Source organism: Perca fluviatilis, chromosome 21, assembly GCF_010015445.1.
Source record: "Perca fluviatilis chromosome 21, GENO_Pfluv_1.0, whole genome shotgun sequence".
Lineage (NCBI taxonomy): Eukaryota > Metazoa > Chordata > Actinopteri > Perciformes > Percidae > Perca > Perca fluviatilis.
Window position 1 is genome coordinate 41,031 of NC_053132.1, and position 2,500 is coordinate 43,530.

At 43.9% G+C, this 2,500-nt stretch overlaps 1 protein-coding gene across 1 annotated transcript in view; it reads left to right on the forward strand.

Annotated features, from left to right (window-relative positions):
- Nucleotides 1-906: 906 nt before the first annotated feature.
- Nucleotides 907-2,500, forward strand: part of LOC120550628 (metaxin-1-like) — a gene marked incomplete at its 5' end in the record, with an annotated part of 12,398 nt that continues 10,804 nt past the window's right edge. The window contains 2 exon segments of the mRNA XM_039787249.1: nucleotides 907-999; nucleotides 1,962-2,144. Coding sequence (XP_039643183.1) covers nucleotides 907-999; nucleotides 1,962-2,144 — 276 coding nt within the window.

Below are 2,500 nucleotides of genomic sequence, written 5' to 3' on the forward strand. Positions count from 1 at the left end.
TCCGACCTGCTGCTGCCCTTTGCTGCGTGTCAGCCCCCATCTCTCTCCCCCTTTCATGTCTATCCACTGTCACTACATAATAAAGGGAAAAGCCCCCAAAAAATAATCTTAAAAAATAAAGACAATATTCCTCTGAGCTGTTTCCATGAATAACACAATATAGACAAAACCATTGAACATCAAAGCAGCAAAAATGTGCAAGAAAAGTGACAGAGATGTAGTAAAAAGTGTTTTTTTTTATCACTCCGGTTGGGCAAATGAAAATAACTTCTACTTGCCTGAAGTTGACTTTTACTATTTAAACATTTTGTCTAAAAGAAATTGGAAAAAAAACACGCAAAAAGCAACGAAAACGTCATTTAGAAACATTGAAACTGTTAAAAGCTTTAAAAAAAATTAACAAAATGTCAAATAACAAGAAAAGTAGCAGCTTTGTCAGTTTCTGAGGTGTGTGTGTTTGTGCTTGTTTTACTATATTCGTGGGGTCCAAAAAGCGGAGAATACAGTATACTTGTGGGGTCTGCACAGCCTTGTGGGGCCCAAAATGTTGGACCCCACAAGTTTAAATGGCTGTTTGAGGGTTAAGACTTGGTTTTAGGATTAGGGTTAGAATTAGGTTATGGTTAAGGTTAAGGTTAGGCATTTAGTTGTGATGGTTAAGGTTAGGGTAAGGGTTAAGGTTAGGCATTTAGTTGTGATGGTTAAGGTTAGGGTAAGGGTTAAGGTTAGGCGTTTAGTTGGGATGGTTAAGGTTAGTGTAAGGGGCTAGGGAATGCATTATGTCAATAACGGGTCCCCACAAAGAGTGCTACAAACCTGTGTGTGTGTGTGTGTGTGTGTGTGTGTGTGTGTGTGTGTGTGGTAAATGTGTAAAGTTTGAGCTTCATGTGGTTTTGTGTTTTCCAGAAATATAATGCCGACTATGATTTGTCGGCGAAGGAGGGAGCAGACAGCCTGGCCTTCATCTCTCTGCTGGAGGAGAAACTCAAACCTGCCCTGGTGAGTTAACATGTAGAGCTGGGACGATGACGTTCTTTCCTGATATTTGAGCGCCGATTGGATTTGGTGACTGATGGGAACAACAATCTGTGATATTGGTCCAGTATTAAGCAAGAAACAAGCTACAATGTCAGTTAATAGGGACATTGTCGTACTTGTTGTTGCCGCTGACAGACTCAGATTATTATTCTAAGTGTCTGACAACATTATGGGATGGATCCCTACAGAGATAGACCTTTTAGTTAAAGAGTAAGATCCTTTTAGTTTAACATGAAACAGCCCCGAAATCACCATCACCAAACTCCACCAGACTCCATGTAAATAATCAGGACTTTTATCATCATAAAAACACACTTCATTCAAAGTGGACAGAAACTAAATAAAACTACCAAAAGCCGTCTTGGTTCATCTTTCCACTGTTCCAACAATCACCACTCTGGTTTGGTTGAAATAAACCCTTAATTCACCCATTTACATGTGGAGATATGCTGGCTCTATACACGCTAAAAGTCCTGATTATTTACATGGAGTCTGGTGGAGATATGCTGGCTCTATACACGCTAAAAGTCCTGATTATTTACATGGAGTCTGGTGGAGATATGCTGGCTCTATACACACTAAAAGTCCTGATTATTTACATGGAGTCTGGTGGAGTTTGGTGATGGTGATTTCGGGGCTGTTTCATGTTAAACTAAAAGGATCTTACTCTTTAACTAAAAGGTCTATCTCTGTAGGGATCCATCCCATAATGTTGTCAGACTCTTAGAATAATAATCTGAGTCTGTCAGCAGCAACAACAGAACTTTTAGTGGACTCTGACTGATTAATACTGGACCAGTTTCAGAGATTGTTGTTCCCATCAGACACTCAGACAGAAAACCCGGTACAGGTAGTTCCCCTTTAAGAGAGGCTGCTGCTGCTGCTGCTGCCCGTGTTGAGGTCTCGGTGTCTGTGTGTCGTAGATCTACACCTTCTGGGTGGAGCCGAAGAACTACGTGGACGTGACTCGCCGCTGGTACGCGGAGCACCTTCCGTTCCCGCTGAACTTCTTCCTGCCCGGGCGCATGCAGCGGCGCCGGCTGGAGACGCTGCAGCTGCTGCGAGGAGACCAGAGCCTGGAGGCCGGGGACGAGCTGGAGAAGGAGGTGAGGAGCACATTACCCAGCATGCTCGCTGCCTCCACGCTGCAGTGAGGAGCACATTACCCAGCATGCTCGCTGCCTCCACGCTGCAGTGGGCCAGTCAGAAACCACGAAGGCAGAAGGTTTTGGGCACTTTTTCTGCATTTGGTGCTTTTTTTCAACTGATGATCTTCAGTTTCCCCGAAAGGCAGCTGGAACACATTACCCAGCATGCTCGCTGCCTCCACGCTGCAGTGAGGAACACGTTACCCAGCATGCTCGTTGCTTGTGGGCCAGTCAGAAACCACGAAGGCAGAAGGTTTTGGGCACTTTTTCTGCATTTGGTGCTTTTTTTTTTTCTCCATTTATTTGTCGCTTTT